This window comes from Triturus cristatus, chromosome 6, assembly GCF_964204655.1.
Source record: "Triturus cristatus chromosome 6, aTriCri1.1, whole genome shotgun sequence".
Taxonomy (NCBI): Eukaryota; Metazoa; Chordata; class Amphibia; order Caudata; family Salamandridae; genus Triturus; species Triturus cristatus.
In genome coordinates this window covers 531,097,138-531,116,505 of record NC_140589.1, presented here as the reverse complement: position 1 = coordinate 531,116,505, position 19,368 = coordinate 531,097,138, and the positions used below count along the sequence as shown (strand labels likewise).

General features: G+C 44.2%; 1 protein-coding gene across 1 annotated transcript in view; it reads left to right on the top strand.

Moving 5' to 3' along the window:
* Positions 1-417: 417 nt before the first annotated feature.
* Positions 418-19,368, top strand: part of FILIP1 (filamin A interacting protein 1) — a 776,040-nt gene continuing 757,089 nt past the window's right edge. Inside the window, exon 1 of the mRNA XM_085610966.1 lies at positions 418-575. Coding sequence (XP_085467092.1) covers positions 537-575 — 39 coding nt within the window. The 5' untranslated portion in view covers positions 418-536. The remainder of the gene's footprint in view (positions 576-19,368) is intronic.

Sequence of the window (19,368 nt, the reverse complement as noted above, 5' to 3'; positions counted from 1 at the left end):
TACCAGCTAATATCGGACCACGACTATAAACTTACCCGTCAAAATATGCAGGTAGTGAAAATGATTGTCTGATCAAATTAAATTCTATGGATACACTTGAAAATTTGATTTGAATAAATACTGCAATAAAGGTTTACATAGTAGGGACAACACAACGGGACTGTTGTGCAGTGGTTGGATATCTCAAAAGAGGAATGTTGTTCTCTGCCAAAAATGCCTCACACGCAGCCTTTCCTCCCACTGGTATGACCAGAGTGCGCTGATCCCATTCACTCTACCCGTTACTATTGTTTAGGTCAGAAATGTGCATGGTTTTGTCTGAAGCGCCACGTCCCACGCTGTTGTTCACAATCTTGCTTCAAACCCACAATTGTCAAGTTGCTGTTGCGCCTTATTGATTCCTTGCCACATCTGTACAGTAGAAGCGCGACTTCTGCCGGGGTCTGTGGTGTGTATGGATTGCTCCACGGTTCACACATCCGAGTGAGCAGATCACATTTCTTCCTCGGCTGAACGTGTAAAGCAAGTTCTGAACGATGCCAAGACATTTCTGGAAAGCAGTGGCAGTGGCTGTGGTAAGTGTATTTCCGATTTAGCTGTCCCGGCCCATATGAAATGTACGATGGCCATGTACTATCCCAGACAATGGCACATTCAATGGCTCTCCTTCAAAGTACAAAACAAAACATGCAAGCAATTATGGGCATGAAGGAAGCGTGTTTTGTAAATTACTTTTTTTTACAACTATTTTTGTAAATTAAGTTTTAAGCATCCTTTGTGCTTCGGCTCTCGGAGCAAGCACGCACGTGAAAATGTGACTTCTAGTTTGTTTTGATTCAGTGTATGGTTTTCTCTTTTGATTATGTGTATTATCGGAACATGTTAATCTACATGTAATGCTTGACATATGTAAGCAATGTGCTCTGTGATGCAAATAATTAAAAGCCATAAATACACTTAAACGGTCTGCCCATTCAATATCTAACACCGCGTTCCTTTCGCTCGAGTGGCCTCTTTCAGTGGCAGTGGTCGGCGTTGATGGACCATTGACAGTTCATTTGGGATCATAGAAATAGAAGAACTGCAGGAAGTGAGAAGCAAGGGCAGCGATTCGGTAATAACTTTAACAAACGTATTGACGTGATTCTTGCAGGGCAAATGTAAAACCAGCATGCCTAGAATGATACTTAAGAGTCGCTGTTTACACGCAAATATCTACATCGGGTAATTGAAGCACTGACCTGTCTCGCGGGCGCTGGCCTTTTTGCACACACAGCGGCTGCTGTTGAGTTCCGGCGCGTGGCTGCGCGCGGCCCAGGCGGCTGCACTCAGCAGGTGGGCCCGCGGCTGTGCCCAGTAGCCTCTGTGTGCCTCCTGGCCGTCTGCAACAGGTTCTGTCAGGAGGTTGCGAAGCGGTTCCGTAGAACGAGGACGACTCTGCCTCCTCGTGCAGAATCCTTCTGAGGTTGTCAAGCACAGGGGTTAAGGCCGATTTGGTTTTAGGAAGCGATTTAAAACCAGATTGCGCAAGATTTAATGAACAGTGCTCACCAAGAAAGGGAGACAGTTTACTGATAATATGTTATGTTAATGTCGTTTTAATTAGTTTTGTTGAGTGCTCTGCTATCCATAGGGTGTCCTGACCCTGAATTTATTTATTTATTTTATTTATTTCTAAAGCGCAACATTCATCCTGACGGATATCACAGCGCTGTCTTGCGGAACACATAGTAGGTTATGTTGGGGGCCTTCAGCTGCTCGCACTTATGTCATAGGAAAAAGCTGGGTTTTTAGTTTTTTCCTGAACGTTACATAGTTCTCAGTATGACACAGGTCCTGAGGTAATTTGTTCCAATGTTTAGCCACCAGCTGTGAAAATGATCGGCCTCCTTTTCTTACTTTCTAGCTAGTGCTTGGTGTCGTGATCTCAAGCACCTCATGAGGACATAGAATTCGATTTTATTCTGGAGAATTCTAGGCCCAAGGTTATGCAGTACTTTATGCGTATGACTCAGCAGCTTGAATCTTGCTCTTTGGCGCATAGGTAGCCAGTGGAGCTGTTTCATGCACACAGACGCTGAACTAAATCTGCTTTTGTTACACACAAGCTTAGCAGCCACATTTTGCAGCACTTGTAAGCATGAGAAAAGGTAGTCTGCCATGCCCACGTACAGTGCATTACCATAATCTAATCTGCTAATGAGTAATGCCTGTGTAACTGTCCTTCTACATTCTAGAGGGATCCACGGAAAAAGCCTTCTTTGGAGTTTTAAAGTCGCAAAACCTCTTCCACACAGAACCCGCACATGGTACTGCATGGACAGGGTGTTGTCGATGATTATACCCACGTTTTTTGCGCATTATTTAGGCACTGGGGAATCTCCCAAGGATTGTGGCCACCAAGTGCCACCCCAGATTAAGTTAGCTCCTCCGAAAAGCAGTATTTCCGATTTACCTGCGTTTAACTTAAGGCAGTGTTCGGACATCCATGTTGCCATCTCTGAGAGGCAGTTATTTAACTTAACCCTGGTGTCCTCATGCCTTTCTTCAATGGTTATAATCAGCTGTGTGTCATCCGCATAGGAGCAGATGCTGAAGCCCCATTTCCTACTTATCAATGCCAAAGATGACACATAGGTTTTAAGAACAAGCATTTACAATGCAGTGGTCTCGGCATTGTTAAAGTTAGAGCTATTGGCATTGCTCATGACATTATTTTTGTTTATGTTTTTTTAAAAAAAACATTTAAAGAAACTGCATTGTTATTTACAATGTCAATAGCTTAATCACTCTCAAATGCGAGACCTATTGCATTTGCACCCACACACAGAGCCACACACACAAATAGGGCCACCCACACACACAGAGCCACCCACAGAGAGCCACTCACATAGAGCAACCCACACACAAATAGAGCCACCCACAGAGCCACCTACACACACATACACACAGAGTTATTAAAAGGTGTTTATGATGGCGTGACAATCGTCTGCTCTGGGCTGGGTACCGTCAGCGCCGGCAGGTTATGCCACAAAAGCCAAGAATCATGGCTCGTTAGTTGTGTTGTTGCTTCGTTCTAGATCTGCAACAGAGACTTTTACTAAAACCGTTTTTTTGCCCGAGGGAGCACGGATTTACACACAGGCTTCCTTTATTTGCTTTAATAATAGCAGGTCACCTAGGGTTCTGGGGAGATGTGCCAAATACGTGAGTGCATTGAAGTGCCAGCTTTATCAAGAAAAGCCGAGCTCTCCTAGACAGACCTCAATTACATCTTTTGCCCGGCCCAAATGTAAGAACTAGGTGGACCCAGGGTCTATTACTGTTCATTCGTTCGTACCTGGTTAGCCCAAGTGTCTCAAAAGGGTTTAACTGTTTTAAGTTTTATATAGCGCGACTAGATCCGAAGGTATCCGAGCGCTTTACATAAGCACCACTTACATTACACAAGCACTCATTCATTTTTTTGTGTGGCACGGGGAGATTAAGGTGTTGATCCTCCCTGCTGAGCCTCGAACCGAGTTCCTCAGCTTCGTGGTCCACCGCTCTAGCCGTCAGGCCACACCTTCTCCCGTAAATAAGGCTTTATGACTGACTGTGTATTTTAAAACGTTTTGTAAGGGCAAGAAAGTACTCAACCAAGAACATTGAAGCAGCAGGATGAGTTATTTAACGCACATAGGCACTTTAGCACAATGTATCTCCAACCTTACTTCCATGCACCATGCAATATTCAGGCGGTGGAAATGTCTCGTATTGCAAATTCTTTTGTCTCCTTCGCAGAAGAAAGCTTCAGATTGTTTTCAGGTTTAAATAAGGTTTAATAGGTTTTACAATTGATTGTGAAGTATTAGGTGTTGCTAAGGATTAGCAACTAACTATTTAGTTCAGACCGATCAGGATCATGTGAATTCAAAGTAATCTTTTCTATCTGATAAATGTAGTTGCGATCGCTTTTCTTTGCCACAATTGTTAAGGTTTTAAATAACTAAACAATAAACTTAAACTTGAAACTTGGATGCAAGCTATATACAAAAAAACACACCCGCGTGGTTTAATAGATAATGTTGTTCGACGTATAACATCGGCGGACATGTATACAGTGCACATGATACACTGACATCTCTTGGTTCGCTCCTAGAATAAAAATTTAAATCTGAAAGTCTTTATCGCGTTTTTACAAGACTTTTGCAGTATATGTTACATGCATAACATTTTATGACTCGGCTCGTGTTTTGACTGTTAGAGTCAAGCCAGACCCCTGGCTGGCTCTGCAACTGCTCTCTCTGTGAACTAACTGTCTTGTCCACTTTTATGTGTAAGTGAGAGAAGCTTGCATTGCGGACAGCTGCACCTGTTCAGTGCGCCTGAGGGAAGCTTGCTTTGTGGATGAGGTAAGTTTGTAGTGCTGCTGTCCGTGCCACAACTCGTCTGTTGTGGTTGTATCTGATGTTTGCACTACGTGTACCTCGGCTGTGCCTATCTGCGCGTAAAGCAAGCTTCCTCCACTTCCTTCTGCCGAACCTTTTCCGTGGGTGGGAAGCTTGCACCGCTGCTGGCTTTGCTGTACCTGTTCTGTGTGCGTTTGTGACGTTTGATAAACTCTTCCGAGTTCCGACTTAACAACAGTCCGAACTGTTCACGTTGTCAATGCTTGTTTATATAGCCAATAATGAACATTCGGGGTTAGGAAGTGCCATTTCTAACTGATTCAAATATTCCCAGACCACAAATCTAACTAACCCAAGGCAGACAACACACACAATGTCTTCCAAGATTATTTTACAGAGCAGTTCTGAATCACACAGTGCACTCTAATGCGAAAGACATGATTTTAAATGGTTTGACACTTAAATATTGCATCCGCTTGTCAACATCGCCTAGTCGTCATATACAATACGCCAGGTAGACATCACGCTCTACGCTTGCGGCTGCAGACACTATATGACTGGTACGTGTTCCTGTGGAATAGCTGAGAACGCAGGTAGTGGGCTATGCAGGTGGGCACGTTGCTCTTTCTTGCTGACACAACTCTACTTTCAAGCACTTCAGCGCTAACTGTTGGACCTGCTGGGCTTCATGGCGCCTGCAGCACCCCCGTCCCTGAATAACAGATTATGAAGTAACTCACCGCTAAAGTGTTGGGTGGTCCCGGGGCTAGCGCGTCTTTGATTTTCGAGGTCTGTACTGTTTGTGTCCAGTTTCCCTGGCGATTAGTGGGCCCTGGTTTCTTGAAAAGTGCTACGTTTACACGTATCGAAAATTCCCCGTCAACTTAGTGGACCGGCCCCAACTGCGCTGGGTGCCTGCCAAATCGCTCCTTGCTGCCTGGAAGAGGAAATCTCTCGCTCGCTCGCTTCTCCGGCCGAGTTGAGTCTCGGGATCCGGAGAGCTGTGTTTTGTTCCAAAGCGGGAAGAGGCGGAGGGGGGAGGAAGGTTCACCACTGAGAGAAGAGAAGAGGTACCTACCAAAGAAGTACATCGCGACCAGAGCAGCAGCCGGACACGGGAGCACCGAGGGAGCCGAGAGCAGGGGGAAGAGGATGCCATGAAAACCACCGCCTTTCTCCGAGGTCAAGCAGAAATGCCTCGGAGAAACGCAGCGGCGTTTTCGGATTCGGGGGCGTGTTTTTCTTTCTCTCCTCTTGCCATTGGCTGGAATGTTTACATTCCAGAGGAGAGAAAGAAAGTAAAAAACATGCCCCCCGAATCCGAAAAAGACGGGGCTTAAACGGACAGACGCCCCTCTCCTCCAATGGCTGGCTTCCGTTTAGGAAGCCAGCCAATGGAGAAGAGGGGCGGGTTGAAGCCCCGTACTGAAGTCATTAAATCTCGCGAGCGAGACTGCAGCCTTCGCTAGCCGAGACCTAAAAACAAGGGTACCTCAATACGTGAACCTGGGGTGAAATATGCTGTAAAAAAAACAATGGCTCTGGTGTGGCCAAAAGGTCAAATAATAAAGTGATCCTAAGGAGAGCACTTATGATTAGAGAGTTGAAGATTAATTACTTTAAAGGAGCAAAAAAATTAATAATGTACATAGGGACATAAGTCAGTTCATGTGAAACAATTATTTCCACAACAAACAGCTGAGGGTAGACGAGTTCTACCCTCAGCTGTTTTCTGAAGCCCTCAATTGCTCTTCCTTGCGCTACGAATAATTGCATCAATTCAGCTTGCTCACCCATTATATATGTCCTGATGATGATCTCAAACAGTTGAGATCGAAACGCCGTTTACCCTTTACAACAAAACTCTTCCTATTCTATAAAGTTGCTTGAGGAGTTTCGCACTATTGTTGTCAATGCAATGCCGTTATTTTAAACTTCACCATCACTCTGCACGTCACGCCTCTTTCACTTATTGTGTGAGCACCTGAATTCTATTGTTGTGGAAATAAATGTTTCACATGAACTGACTTATGTCCCTATGTACATTATTAATTTTTTTGCTCCTTTAAAGTAATTAATCTTCAACTCTCTAATCATAAGTGCTCACCTTAGGATCACTTTATTATTGGACCTTTTGGCCACACCAGAACCATTGTTTTTTTACCGAAAGATGACACATAGGCATTAAAAAGTGTTGGGCTCAGGGAGGCTCCTTGGTGAACACCACAGCTGATGTTTTTTGAATGAATTGGGAACAGAGAACGATGACTCTGTCATTATGGCTGCTGCCATTAGAGAAGAAGAGTGTCTTCAACGCCTTGCTAAAACTCAAATGTTTAGACTTCTGTTTTAGATGGAACAGAATGGTATTCCATTCCTAGTCTGCTTAAACAGCAAACGTGTGCTCCCCTACTCGCCCTTTTATGTAGCAAGGAATAATTCATCCGCTACCAAGGGTGATTCAATGCTGAGAAGTGGGTACAGACAGATTGTGCTGAATCAAGGACCTAATGTTTTCCCATAAATGTAACGTTTCCGTGTTTTTCTCAGCATTGTTACGATGTTTTTCAAGAATGTTCATAGGGACTAGCATAAGTGATATATTTGGGTACTTGATCAGCGTGCTGGAGATGGCAGAGGGCTTTTTCATTATGGGAGAGATTACTGCCTACTTCCAAACTGATAGAACAAATGCAGTAGACAGAGAAACATTATAAACTGTGGTAATTGACCAGCCATCAATGAAAACCCTAGTTGGGCAGATTTAATAAGGAGAACCTGATTAACTCGTCTAAGATAGTCCTTTAGTACTCTTAGGAGTGAGGGTATTCTGTAAAACAGTGAACAGTTGGGGTGTTTTTTTGGCACAGCTATGTGTATGGCCAAGTATCACTGAAACGTGATGTTAATTTAGAAAGCTGAGCAGATCATAACAGCTGAGAAAAACGTGGCCAAGGATTCACTTAGCTCATCAGCGTTAAGAAGGAAAAACAATCAGGAAGGTAGATTATGGGAGAGACGTTACATTTTACAGAATATTCCAACCCCTGGTGTTATGGAGATTAGAGCAAATGGACTGTGCAGGATGGTAGGTTGAGAGCTACTACAAGGCAGTGTTAGTACAGCTCTGGTCTAGGGGCGATGAAACATAGTTATGACTTAAATTATAATGCAGGGGATCCAAGGGATGATAGCCATTCATTAAATACCAAGCTTTTAGTCAACGAGATGGAGTGCCCTGAGTCTAGGAGATGTAAAGCATGAAAATTTGTGGCGAGATATGTAGTCAATTAAGGTTTGAATACAAGTGGAGTATACTGTACCTAAAAGAATCAGAAAAGAAAACGGAAAAGTCAATAAGTTGGCAGAGGTCTGAGCAAGCAGATCAGGGGGAATCTGATTACTCAAAAGCAAAAGCCCTCACACACCCAGATGTGTGTCATGCTTCATCAGGCAGCTTCTCATTGGGCCGGCGCTGCAAAGTCCAAAGAGCCCCTTGAGGGGGCTTTTTGCCGGAGGTCTTTTAAAATAAGACACTGTGATGAAGTTTAAGTGGAGGTTCTGTGTGTGTAGATTGGTGTAAGGGTGGTATAAAAATAGCTAAAAGAGACCCTGAAAGTTTTAATACGTGGGACCTCTTGATATAAATAAAAACAAAGGGTGGCTGTGTTAGAGACAGTGATCCGGTACAGCTCACAGGAAAGTGATAATGTGGGTCAACATGTTTCAAACTGTGTAAGTTCCTGAGGATCTGGGCACTTCTTCACGACCATGTGATCCTAATCTACCAGTGATTAGGGTTATAGTAGTGGTATTTAGCAACAAAACCCAATTTCAAAAGTCTCCTTCAAAGTGTAGGGTATACCTTATGATATCTAAAATCCAACCTGCAAAGGAAAAGAGACATATAGAGAGTGAGAATTAAAAAGAAGTAGGTTATTCAGTAGGCCATACCCCATTGTCACACAGCAAAGCATTAGGCAATTGTAGAATAAATTCATGCCATAGGCAAATTCACACCTGTCTGCGAGTGTGCAAATACATAAAAGAACAAACATACAGATAAGTCAGCAAGCAGAGGATACACATGTGACATATAATGAACACAAACCGAAAAACGGGGGTCACTGTTCCTAAAGGAGGAAAGGTCGGTCTAGGGTGTAGAAGAAAGAGTCAGCAAGACTCTTACTTGTTGCCCTCACACAACCCATGGGATGTCATGCTTCATCACAGGGCGGTTGCTCCTCGTCGGGGGGCAGCACTGTAGTGCCCTATAGGTCACGTCTGCTGATATCTTTTTAATTCTCGCTGTATGATGCATGTGAGGTAGTGCTCATTAGGTAGTGAGTGAAAGTAAAATTGGATATCAGTGTTTAGTCAGTTTAATAGGTGGATACCTCTGTCAAGGATAAAAAAAAACAGAAGGTTAGGGCTGCAGAAGGGTTTATATTGGCCCTTGTAAGCCAGGTGTAGATATGTGTGGTGATAGTTGTATATTTATTGGGTCAACCTGTTAGATCCTAAGTTTAGTAATCCATCTAGAACGATAAGAATAAATAGAAGAGGGGCGGGAGACAGAAACAAAATAGAACAATGTTATGATGTTTCTGAAGTAGGATCTCCTTAATATCCAGAAGGTCCACACAGTGGTGGACTACTTTGTTCGTCTGGCGCTGGACTGGCCCTCAGACGTAACGGTGAATATGTGTCGAGAAATGCACCATTATCACTCAATATAAATAAACCTGTCAAGGTTAAAAATCATATGAATATCAGGGTGAGAAAGTATCACCATCTTAGGATGACACAGTTTAGATGAAGATATTGTAGCAGTTAGCATATTTAGGTAATCAAAAAACAAAGTGGTTATGAAGTAAGCATGATTATGTCACAGGCATACAGTATTCTGCGCAGTAAGTAAGACACAAATGGCTGCGTTCAGATACTAAGTATAACAGAGCGGCATGCACAGTGGAAGAAAGGTCGGTGTGTGTGTTACCGTTTAATCATGACCCATAAATGGCAAGCCTTGGTGCTCAGGATGTAGTTAACATCATGTATCCTGAGAGTGTTCCATCTTACCTCCTGTATATCAGGGGCGATCCCTCTGGATCAAGGCTAGGGGGTGCAGTACCGTCACACACTGGGACTGGGAACAGGAAAGGGATAAGATAAAAACACCTGTTCATTGCAGTGTGTGCGTGTATAGTTATAGTGCACATTTCCTTTTGGAAAGTACTCATATACTTCATCTTGTGTGTTATCTGTTCTAGGGCCAGGGTTTGCCACAATCTATTAAATCACAATGCAGAGGAAAGAGTGCCTTTCTTTTTCCAATAGAGAGAAATAGGTTGCTTTGCTGAACCCAATATTTAATAGAGTACGGTCAGGTCCTCCCGTGCCTTAATAGTTCTTTATAATTATGTTTACATAGTTATATAATTTATATTTATGTACGACAGTAGAGGAAGTTGGTTTATTTACCTCTGTGTAATCCTTTCTCGAATTTCACTCCAATTTTTGACAGCCAGATTTTGCCTGCCCCAGTTCAACAGAGAACCGAAGTACTGAGGGACAAGAGCAGCAAAGGAATAGTGGTTTGGTTAGTTAAGTCACAAGATTGGCATTCAATACCTGTAACTTAGCACTATTAAAGGCTTGAGTAAATACTTCTAACACTTGGCAAAGAGCGCCTGAAGTTACCTTGCTTGTGGCCTTACTCATCACTATTTCCTGCCAAAGGTATAATTCTGATATGATTCTTGAACTTCCAAACACATGTATTTTATTTAGAAATCTGTTTATTGAAGTTTAAATGACATATATCGTACCATAAAGCAGGATAATGTACAGTTACAAGTGACATATAGGAAAACATTCATAGTAGTGTACCATTAGCTACAGCAGTGGGAGCATCTCGTATTCCCTTTCCACATTGAAGGCCCCTACGACTGTGATCACACTCGTTGAATCGTCATGCCTCCTAAAATCTCACCCTGCGTGGGGAACCATAATGTGAAGGCATTACAGCTGCGTTTACTTTCCTGTAGCGGTTCATCATAAACAGACAACCAAATTCTTATCAGTAACAAGAATACGCAGTTGGGAAACTATCACCTCTGCAGAGTAACAACTACAAAAACTCAATAGCAGCGCCCCGTGTTTGCCCAGGCATCCTCCTCCCATCGCCTCCCGGAACCTCCTCTTCCGCCCGCATCCCCCCCTCAAGATATCATGTAGCCAGTGGTGCATGTGTTCCTATTCCTCGTCCTTCTGACCCAAGGTACGATCTCATGTGTTGTCGCACCCTGCCGGGCAGATCAACTCCACGCCAGCTAACGTAACTCCCTCAGCTGACCCCCCATTGTCCTCCGTGACAGTCGCTCCCAATTGCAGCATGGACTGCAACAGTGACTCCCACTGGGCCGCTATGGGCGTCATCCTGAGCCCCAGTGTTTCCTCTCTCCGGAGGGCCACGCCCTCCGCCTTCGCCCAGACCAGAAAGGAGCCGCGCCACGCCTTTACATGTGGAGGGGCATCCGCCTTCCAGCGCTTAGTGAGAAGCCGCTTTGCCACTACAAACCCTAGGTCTATGAATCTAGAGGTAACCTTTGTGGGGGGCGTTCTGAGAAACAGATGCAGCAAGTAGGATGACCACTCGAAGGGGATATCACGCCCCGTGCACTCGCGGAGTGTGTCCCGTATCGCCCGCCAATAGGCGCCCAAGACGGGGCAGCTCCACAACATATGTATCAGGTCAACATCCGGCTCCGCACAACGGGGGCAGCATTCATCCGTACGGTGAAAGTATCTGTTGATCGAGGCGGGCGTGAGGTACGCCCTGTGCAAAATGAAGAATTGGATTTGGCGGAAGCGCATGTTCCGAGGAACTCTCCTCGGACCCTGTAACACCCCATCCCACTCTTTGTCGGTCATGGGACGGTCCAAATCCGTTTCCCATTTCCCCCGCAGCGACACCAGGCTCACCGCCGCGTGCGTACGCAGTGCCGTCGCGAACCACTTAACCAGGCATCTCCCCCGTCCCATCACATGAAGATACTGTATCACTAAGTGCTGCTCTGGTTCCTCTTTTAGATCTCCCCACCGCTCCGCCAGTGTCTCCACCAGGGCCCGGTGTCGAAGGAACTGTCCCGGGGGCAGCCCCGCCTCCTCCGCCAGGGCGGTGAATGAGAGAAGAGTCCCATCTCGATAAAGGTCCTCTAAGGTGCGGACGTCCGCTGCGTTCCAGTCCTCCAGCTCCGAAACCCCAAGCACTCCACGCCCTCCAGGGGAGCCCTCCAGCGGTATGGTCGGTGCATAAGAGATCCTGGACCGGGTGAGACGGAGACACCGATGGAAACACTTGTAGTCCACTGCCAGCAGGAGCGGCGCAGGCCGCTCCACCACCGCCGCCGGGTGGAAGAGCCCAAGGAGGCCAGTCAACGAAAGGGGGGGGGTGGTCGCAGTCGCGGTGTCGTCACGGCCTCTGTCTGCCAGCCAGCGAGCTATCCATTGGAGCTGCGACGCCAGATAATAATGCTCGAAACATGGCATTGCAAGTCCCCCCTGTCCAATGGGGAGATACAATTTGGGCAGCGCGACTCTGTGCCGCGCGGCACCCCATAAGAAGTCGCAGAGGGATCGCGTCAAGCCCGTGAAAAAGGACACCGGGACATAGATGGGCAGGTTGGTGAAATAATACAGTAGACGGGGCAAGACCACCATCTTAATCAGTGCTATTCGGCCAGTAACCGAGAGAGGGAGTGCACTCCAAAACTTCATCTGGGCCCAGATACGGCCCTTCCCAGATTGCCATCCAGGAGATCCGCCGGTTGGCGATATATCTGGATACCCAGATAGCGGAAGGTGTCCGGCCACCACTGCACCTGCACTCCCCCAGGCGATAACTAGGATCTGCGGTGTCAGCCCCGAACGCATAAAGGCAAGACTTGGCGGCATTTACTCGGAGCCCCGAAAGCCCCTCGAATTCGCCCAAGATGCGCTCCAGTTCAACAGGGATTTGAGCCACGTCTCTGACAAAGATCAGTAGGTCGTCCGCATAGAGGGACACCTGGTGCACCGCATCGCCCAGCGGGATGCCGTCAGCCAGCCTCTTGCGAAGCATAGCCGCCAATGGCTCCATTGCGAGCGCAAACAAGAGGGGCGACAGTGGACACCCCTGCCTGGTGCCACGACCAACCGGGATGGCGTCAGATATGTACGGCCCAGTTCTTACCCTCACTATAGGGCCCTTGTACAAAAGTGCTGCGAGCTGAAGAAAGCCGAAGCCCAGCCCAAAGTGTGACAGCGTCGCCACCAGGTATCCCCATTCCAGACAATCAAATGCCTTTTCAAGATCCAAGACCAGGCAACCCGCCCGGGGCCAGTGCCGGACACTGTCCGCAACTTCCAAACACATGTAAAGTGCTATGATACCTTTGGGTCCAGTTCGCGCTGTATAAAACTCCCCAAAAAACTAAACAGTGGTCTGACCAAATCAGTGTAAGTATTCTAGCAGCTTAATGTTTGACAGTGGCGAAAAGATCAGATCTAAAGAATGATACATTTTGTGTGCAGGACCATGTAGAACTGTAGCCAGTACAAGTATCAAGCAGGGGTTGGTTAATGTCTGAAAGTCTGGGAAATCAGCCAGACTTGTGTGAAAACCAGCAGGTTATAAAACAGTCCATGAACAGAGAACCAAAATCAAAAAGCTTAAGAGAAAGTGCAGCCCCAGCTACAAAGGGAAGTAGTAATGGCAGCTATTATTAGACAAAACCCAAGCATGGCCACACTTCCTCCCTGATTATGTAGGAACAAACTCCCCTTTACATGCTCGGAGTGTCTAGGTACAAAAATTATAGAGCACTGTACTAAGGGTGTCTTTAATATGTCAGGTACTATACTAGAAAACCAAGCAGTTCAACACATTCAACTGAGGGAAAGTTGAAAGGTGAAAGGGAAAATGGAACAATATACAGTGACTAGTGCATTATATAATGTGTTTATTACTGTTTGATGGAGAATAGTAATTGAGAAATCAGTTTTAAATTATTAAGAATGTCAGGGCCTGCTATAGGTGTTTTCAATAAGTCAACAACAAAAGTTTGCTTCCAAGCTGAAAGTGCAATAGCAGATGGAATACTTATGTTGCATTTGCTAGCAAACGTAGGATCAGGCGTGTCACTCACTAGATGAACTAAAGACTGGTGAATGAGGATCTGACTGTGATCACAATTTAGTAGCCATAGTGTATGCCTTTGTTGTTTTCCATGGACAATAATAGGAATCCGAGTACATCAGGAATGAAGTCCATATTCCGTGATGTATACTGATACCTGGAAAAATTGATCAATCAAAATGAAAGAATAGCAAATGTGTTTTATTTGATCATAAAACAGAGATAACATCACAAGGTACTTTAGAGATATAGATGGTGAGATGTCACCAATCAGGATTAAGGAATGATTTCAGAATATGAAACCACCTGCTGAAGAGTTGTTGGTAGCTGTGATGTGGGAGAAACAGTAGGTTGTCTGAGTTAGCCATTCAGGCGTTATTTATCACCAACCTTCCAAGTGTTTTCCATTTTCTTACATTCTTGCACAGCTAGAACAAGTTCTTCAGTATTGTACACAAAAGGGTTCAGCACTATTCAACAATTGTAACACACAATGTCAATATCAAAGAATATATATTATATTCAGGTATAATATATAAGTATATTATACCTGAAACTGAGGAGCACATGCGCTGCGGGCTACCGAGCCATCGTTGATAATGCCTACTACATAAAAGTCTCAGAAACTTGGACTCTCTGACAATTGGTTGAAATCTGCAACGTCTTTTGAATACATTTCTCTGTCATTCCATAAATCCCTGAAGAAGTCTTTTTGTGAGACGAAACGCGTCGGCTATGTTCTTCTGATTTTTAAATGAACTCAATAAAGAAAAATCCTTTTAAGAAATCAACATCTGGGATCTGGACATCTTCTTGTGTGCTCACTGCTTCTTTGATATTGACATTGTATGTTACATTTGTTGGATAGTGCTGAACACTTTTGTGTATAATGTTGGTAAAGGATTTTATTCCTAGTTAAGGAGCATAGAGGGGAGTGCTCCTTGGTTCTTTGCACTACCACAATACATAGAGACACTTTTCATTTGTCAGGTGCGGACTTCTGTAGCCTCTACTCTCAATTCAATTGTATCTAGTTCTTCAGTATTATAAGAGGCAGAATGGGAGATAGAGCTCAGCAGGTCATACAATCCATTGCAGAGGCATGCAGTTCCTAGTAGACTAAAGGGTCCCATCAATGCTCCCAAAGATGATCCAACAAGAGGCAGTCATTGGATCTGCTTGCATTGTTAACCTCAATATTGTATCATTACAATGTCTATCGGGGAGAGGATGTAGCCTTACGGCTAAAGCTGTCGACTTTGAAGCTGGAGAACCGGGTTCGAGTCTTGGCATTGACGCTCAACATCCTGTGATCCTGGGCAAATCACTTAATCTCCCTGTGCCTAACAAAAATGAATGTGTCCATCTGTTACGAAACTGGTGCTCATGTAAAGCGCTCTAATACCTGATATCTTCGGGTCTAGTTCGCTCTATATAAAACAAACAAAAACAAAAATCTATTTGTGGATTGCTTGTTCTCAAGATCAGATATGTAGGGGTCTTGTGAAAGTGACATCAGGACTTGAATACGTCAGTGGAGTACTTGCAAGATGAAAATGTATCCAAGTGAGGTCTCACAGTTACCAGAGAGATGAGTGGGGAGCCCTCTAGACAAAGCAGATTATCTTCGCCCAAAGCCACAACCTGAAAATATACTCTCAAAAGGGGTGAGGGCACCTCTGGTCAGGGCCTGCACCCGCATAATCAAGGACTTGTGACTGCCAAGGGAAAGAGAATGTCATTTTTGGAAATGCTCTCCATGTTTTCACCTAAAGCCAGTGTGGATTATCACAAACGTTCTTTCAAATCACAAGACCCTATATCTGACCAGTTACCAACTCAGAATTAGTTCAAGGCAATCCAGAATTCCAAATCAAATATATCCACTTGTTTTTTAGACTATAAGAAATAATGCAATTCACTGTCAGTGTTGTGACACATTTCAACAGACCGCAAACAACAACTCCTGTTGCAGGGATTCTTGTCATGCACAGAACTATGCGCAGGAAACCAGGACCTCAGTGAATTGCGGTGTACCAAAAACTGACCTCAGTACCCACAACCCCTATCCGACTAGCATCAGTGTCTCATTCGCTCTCCGTATCATCTCGAAGCTACCAATGATTAGACAACCCAGAACATGCGACTTAGAGTACTCTCAGGAATGGTGGGAATCAGAAATACCTGTTCGTTATTATTCTCATATCAGTCCACATCAAGAGTAATCTGAGACACAGTAAAGTTTAAAACATTTATTTTATAAACCACGTGTCCTAAGATGCAGTACTTTGGCTAACATAAGCAGACAAATGATTAATATTAAAACCATCAGCATTGTTACAATACCATAGAAAATGAAGGGAGAAATCATGTTACAAATGACAGTGGAATACGACCACCCTCCCTTCGCTAGTAAGCTAGTATTAATAAACTAATAGAAGGTCTCTAGGTTTGAATGGGGAACCCCCTACTGTAAATATCAGCTTAGGTGAATCACATCACAGGATCAGCTTTGCTCTCTGTCTGGAAAAAGTCTTCTCCAAAGTGTGTATCTCATGCATGCAAACTGCAATATTAAAGGCGCTCGAATTTAAGATATTTGCAGCTGTGTGCGTGTTATGGCTAGAGCGTGGGCCGATCAACCTGAATTCAAAAGCATACATTGTTTGTTGGCCCTGACTGTTTCTGCACACAATGTTCAGACCAAGGTCGCGGTGCACGTCTGGGGATGTGAATAACAGACCGTTCTCATGTGAAGAAAAGGCAAGCAAGCAGTTTTCATATAATAACATCTATCTACAGTGTCGTGTGCGAAAGCAGCAAAAGTGGCAAGATGGCGTTTTAACTTCTAAGACGCTTATGCTAACATAGCAATGTGTGTACCTGGACCTCCGTCTCCACTACACTCCATCCCACTTAATTGTGCCTCAGAAGTAGTTCTCTATCTCTTCCCCTCTCATTATATGACATATGATCAATTCCATGAAACCACATTCTTAGGTATCCTTAGGGTGTTCAACAAAATGTAAGATCATGGGGTATCTCATATTCCTATTTCTCAATTCCCGGACATTTTCTTGGATGTGTGACTTCAAGGGTATGATCATGCTGCCACATATATTTTTGTTACACTCAAAACCAACTACATACGTGCCGAATTTAGTACTGCAATTATTATTTTTCCTAATTTCATGGGTCCGTTCAGTATTGTAACAGAAATGTCTTGTTATGTTTTTATTCAGCCGACATACATCACAGTCACTGCACGTGGAAAAACCTTCTGGACGTAGGGGCAACCATGTATTGAACTCCCTTGCTGGAGTAACATAAGTAGAGCATAACCAGTCCTTTAGGGATTTGCCCATATGAAAAATCATCTTCTGTTTCAGTACCATTAAGGCATGAAAATAAGCCAATTGCTAAAGGTCATAACATAAGGAAATTAGCCATAATCAAAATATTGCTCAGTAACAAACTAGCATAAATCTACTCAGTTCGTAAGTCAAGGGAAAGAGCAAAACTAGCAGACAGTCTAACGTAAAGACCATCAGTTCATAGCAAAAGTATAATTATAAAGTCAGACACTGACATGGAGACTGCTTGTTATGGAAGCAAGAAAAAGTTCTGGCACAAATCTAAGAAAAGTCTGAGAAAAGTCTGCCACACATCCCAGAAGAGGCACATTTTATAGTTTGAGAGAAGAGGAAAACAATGCTCTCGATGAAGCATGAAGTGGCATCATTGGGCTGAATTAGTATAGATACATAACATAAATCAATCAACATCCAAGAAGTTGTGCTACAAAGAACAGACTACTTCAGGGTCCACCTAAATTACTAATAAACAATTATCTCCTTTGCCCTACACAGTTGAAATGAAATTGAATTATTGTAGCAAACTAAACTATAAGCCTTATGAATAGAAATACAGTTGTGGCTGTACGCAGCAACATCTTTGATTATTGCAACATACAAAAGTATCTCAACATAGCTTACTGATTGCTACACTACAACACGAACTGAATCCCATTTCAACTGTTTTATGAAAAGGAAGAAGACAAAAGAGGAATAAATATACCCATAGGAACAAGTTTGTGAACTTTAAAAGCCATGTTTTCTTCGGCTGTCAGTGCAAATAGGCCAAAGGCCCAGTAAATTAATTTTGCAGCCTAATTATGCTAACTTAAACACTCATGAATAAACATTATTCTATAATTAATAAAACACTCTGTTAACATCAAAATCTGAAAGTATGCAGGCTCTGGCACAAGGCGAGGAGTGAACTTATGAAGTTGTCTGATTAACAATTAGTAAAACATTGAATTCACATTCACAGTGCTTATTTTTAGGATCAGTTTTTGTTGTATTACAGACTGGTCATATATTCCTTTTATCAGAATGTTTATCAAAAGAAAGAATTACTGCTGGTGTTCGCCCCAGTCAGAAAGAAATCAACCTTCCATCCTTTAAAGGTCAGCAGAATGAGTGTCATTAAATTAGGTGTTAGAAATGGGCGTCGCTAGTTGGCAGAGGGTTGCACCTTGTCCAAGTAGGGACCCTTATTCTGGTCAGGGTAAGGAAGTCACACAAATAAGATAACCCCTGCTTACCCTCCTGGTTGCTTGGCATAAAGCGCCCGGCTTATCTCAGAGGCAATGTGTAAAGCATTTGTACATCCGCACACAGTAACACTGTGAAAACACTACAAAACCACCAAACCAGTTTAGAAAAAGAACCAATATTTAACTATGTAAAACAAGACCAAAACAACAAAAATCCAACTTACACAAGTAAATATATTACTTTCAAAAGGTTCAAAACACTGCATAGGAAACTATGGATGCATCACTTTTATAACAAAGTACCTGGAATGTGCCACAATAAAAGACAGAAAACAGGTGCAGGGGAGGTGAGGCACTGGAAAAGCGATGCATCGATTCCTTACTCCCAGGGGAGGTGATGCATTGGTTCCTTACTGCCAGGGGAGGTGATGTGTTGGTTCCTTACTGCAGCGCAAGGGAGGTGATGGGTTGATTCTTTACTGTCAGGGAAGGTGATGAGCCGATTTGTTACTGGGAGGGGAGGTAATGCATTGATCTCCGGGCACGAAGCCTCGGTTCCTTACTGCAAGGCTCCGTCGATGAAGAACTTGGTCTACAGGGAGGATGCGTTGAAAATCCAGACATGCTGGGTCAATGCGGAAGTGGCAGGACAGGTGTTGCGTTGATTTCCTGGTTGGGAAGCAGGTGATGTGTCTATTTCTTCAGCCACACAGCAGGATCTGTGCCGGAGTTGGAGCGTGCGCCACGAACGTCAGTGACACGGTGCTCAGGACTCCGGTTGCTGCAAACTTTCAGCCACACTGCAGGCGCTGCATTGATTCTTCTGGCGCACCGCGGTAATGCATTGTTTTTTCTACCACATGGCGGTGCTGTGTCGGAAAAACTGGCGCAGAGAGTTGAAACGTGGATTTTCATGGTTTCTTAGCTGCGAAACCACTGCTAAGGTCCCAGAACAAGAATTGGCACCACTTGGCAGGTCAAAACTCCCAGCATAGGAGTTCAGGTGCTGCAGATGAAGTCATTGATGGCCCTGGGACTTCTTAACAGGAAGCAAGCACACACAAGCCCCTTGGAGAACCTTGGCAGTAGGATGTAGAAAGCATAGTCCAGTTCTCTCCCAGGACAGAAGTAGAAAGCAGCAGGTCGGTACAACAAAGCAACAAGCAGAGTGGCAGTTCCTCTCCTAGGAAATCCAGCTCATCTTCCTGGCAGAATGTTCTCTTAGTCCAGAAGTG